General features: G+C 60.9%; 1 protein-coding gene across 1 annotated transcript; it reads left to right on the plus strand.

The window, feature by feature from the left end:
• Window positions 1-2,244: 2,244 nt before the first annotated feature.
• On the plus strand, window positions 2,245-2,344 carry NGA_2092400 (uncharacterized protein; the record flags this gene model as incomplete). The annotated part of the gene is made up of 1 exon (XM_005852327.1): window positions 2,245-2,344. A coding segment is annotated over one exon (100 nt), but the record flags the coding sequence as incomplete, so codon positions are not given.
• Window positions 2,345-2,395: the final 51 nt, after the last annotated feature.

The raw sequence follows: 2,395 nt of genomic DNA on the forward strand, positions 1-2,395 counted from the left end.
GTTGCGGCCACGGTGTGTGCCGTCCTAGCCGCCCTGGCAGGTGCCTTGGCCCGAAGACCGTTACGAAAATTGGCGGAAGAGGAGGACATGGGGATGGGGGGCGGGCGGGACGGAAGGGGGGGACGGCGGGGGGTGCAAGGATGCTCGGAGGCTCGGCAATATTGGACTTGGACCAACCCTTGCTGGTAGAAGGGGGAGTGGGGAGGGATGGAGGGCGAGAGGGAGCAGGCGTGGCCGTGAATCCCTCCGCACCGCCCAGTGAGAAAGTGTGAACGTCTGAAGGAGGGGGAGGCCAGGAGCGAGGACAGGCAGGCTTGGGGGGAAGGAGCAGGAGGAGGGAGGGACAGAGGGAGGGACAGAGGGAGGGCGGGTGCTTGGTGGGGAGGGAGGCGGCGTGCCTCCTGCGGTGTCGGTGGAGCAGGAGGATGGCGGGTGTACCCCTGTTCAGTCCTTTGGTCTTGACGAGGGGTTGTAAAATTTGGGCGGGAAAAATGCGTGAAAACTTTGGACAAATCGTGAGCCCACGGGCGTTTGGAACTTCCAAGGTGTCTGTTGTTACGCTGTGGGGTATAGTTGGATTGATATGATGCGGGGGAAAATGCCGGAATGGCACGCTTGTCTGCACGGCCCCGGTTTCGGTTTCGACGGCTGTTGCCAGGCATGACACTTCGCCGCGAAGACTTTTAACGAAGTTGTAACGGGTTGTGAAAATTTTACATTTCTGGGAAAGATTTGATACCCCCGTCTTGCCCGTGCGCACATGGCAAGTTAAAATATGTCACCAAAGATGCAAGTCTTCGCATTCACTACATGGTTGACGCGCTCCCGGAGAGGCCGCTCGGTGGTGGTGTCTGGCCTGATCCAGTCAAACACTTTCTAATCCAGTATTTGTTCTTTTGCTTAATGCTTTCCGCCGATCTATTTCCAGTGCTTTTGTCTTCTTCCGCCCTCCCCCATCCTACCGGATTCTCTTCAACACCCTCCCCCGATCCCTTTCCATCAACTCCCCGCGTCGGATGAGTAGGGAGATCGCACGCACCAAGGCTGGGTGACTGTAGCCTTGCCCTGTCCCTTCTTCCTGGATCCGGCTCGTTTTGGTGGTGCTCCCCAAGGGAATCCGCCGCTTGAGGAATTCCTCCGCCCGGGCGACTTGTTCGGGACGTTCGAAGCCCATGGTGCGGGTAGGGTCCCCGTTGTAATCTAGTTGGTGGGGAGGAGAGAGGGGGAAGTGGAGGAAGGGAGGAGAGGAGGGAACAATGAAGGTGGATGGGCGGGTGAAATGAGCCGGTTCATGCCGTATGCAGAGGGACGTCTGAGATTGTGTTTCCACACTGGCCAGAGGCTGGGCCGTGCAGGTGACAAGACAGGCATTAAGGAAGGATGGCGAGGGAGTCAGGGAAAGGTGGGCGGGAATGAGGATGGGAAGGCGGCTCCCTGTTGCTCACCGGCCGCGAGCGCCACGCCGGTGGAGGCCTGAAACAATCGGATCGCCTCTCGGACGTCCTCCTGTGTCACTTCCGCGCGCAGACGCATCTTGGCCAGGGACTCGCTGATTCGCACCAAGGCTTCCAGCTGGCGGACTGTGATGGGAACGGTGGGGCTGTTGCCATCCTGAGGGAGGGGGAGAGGGAGGGAGGGAGGGAGGGAGGGAGGGAGACCCACCAGAGGGTGGGGGGGGCGGAGGGAAGGAGAAGGTCAAGGGAGATGCGCGTCGCGATCCGATGGACAACGGGCTTTCTCCAAAGTGACAGGAGGAAAACAAAGGGGATCGATCCACCTACCTCGGACTCGAGGGTGCGACGGCGCACGGTATCCCGAATGCCCACGTACTCGCTCGCCAGGGTCTGCCCTGCTTCGACGGAAAGGCGGGGGGCACAGCGTTGTCGACAGTAGCTGGGGAAAGAAGGCAAGGAGGGTGGGTGAGGGGCAAAGAAAGGGGTTCAGGGTTCGAGAATAAGGGGCTTGGTGATGGAAGCGGACGAGGGAGCGGGGAGGGCAGAAGGCGGACGGGAAGGGGGCAGAAGGGAGGCACGCACCTGACGAATTTCTTGATGGTGGGCATGTCAATATCCCCCTCCGCCCCCTGCGTGACGCGGATCCCCGCCGGCGCGTTCGCGTTCATGTGGACCCCGAGGACGTGCCGAGCAATGCCCCTGTCCCGTTCTTCGTCCCGAATGTCCCGGACGATGAATATCAGGTCGAAGCGGGAAAGGATGGTGGTCATGAGGTCGATGTTCTCAGCTGCGGATTTCAAGTCGTCGTAGCGCCCGAAGATGGGATTGGCGGCGGCCAGAACGGAGGCACGGGTGTTGAGGACGGTCGTGATGCCCGCCTGAGGGAGGGACGGAAAGAGGGAGGGAGGGAGGGAGGGAGGGAGGGAGGGAAGGGAGGGAGG

This window comes from Nannochloropsis gaditana (genome assembly GCF_000240725.1).
Source record: "Nannochloropsis gaditana CCMP526 unplaced genomic scaffold scaffold1408, whole genome shotgun sequence".
Taxonomy (NCBI): Eukaryota; class Eustigmatophyceae; order Eustigmatales; family Monodopsidaceae; genus Microchloropsis; species Microchloropsis gaditana.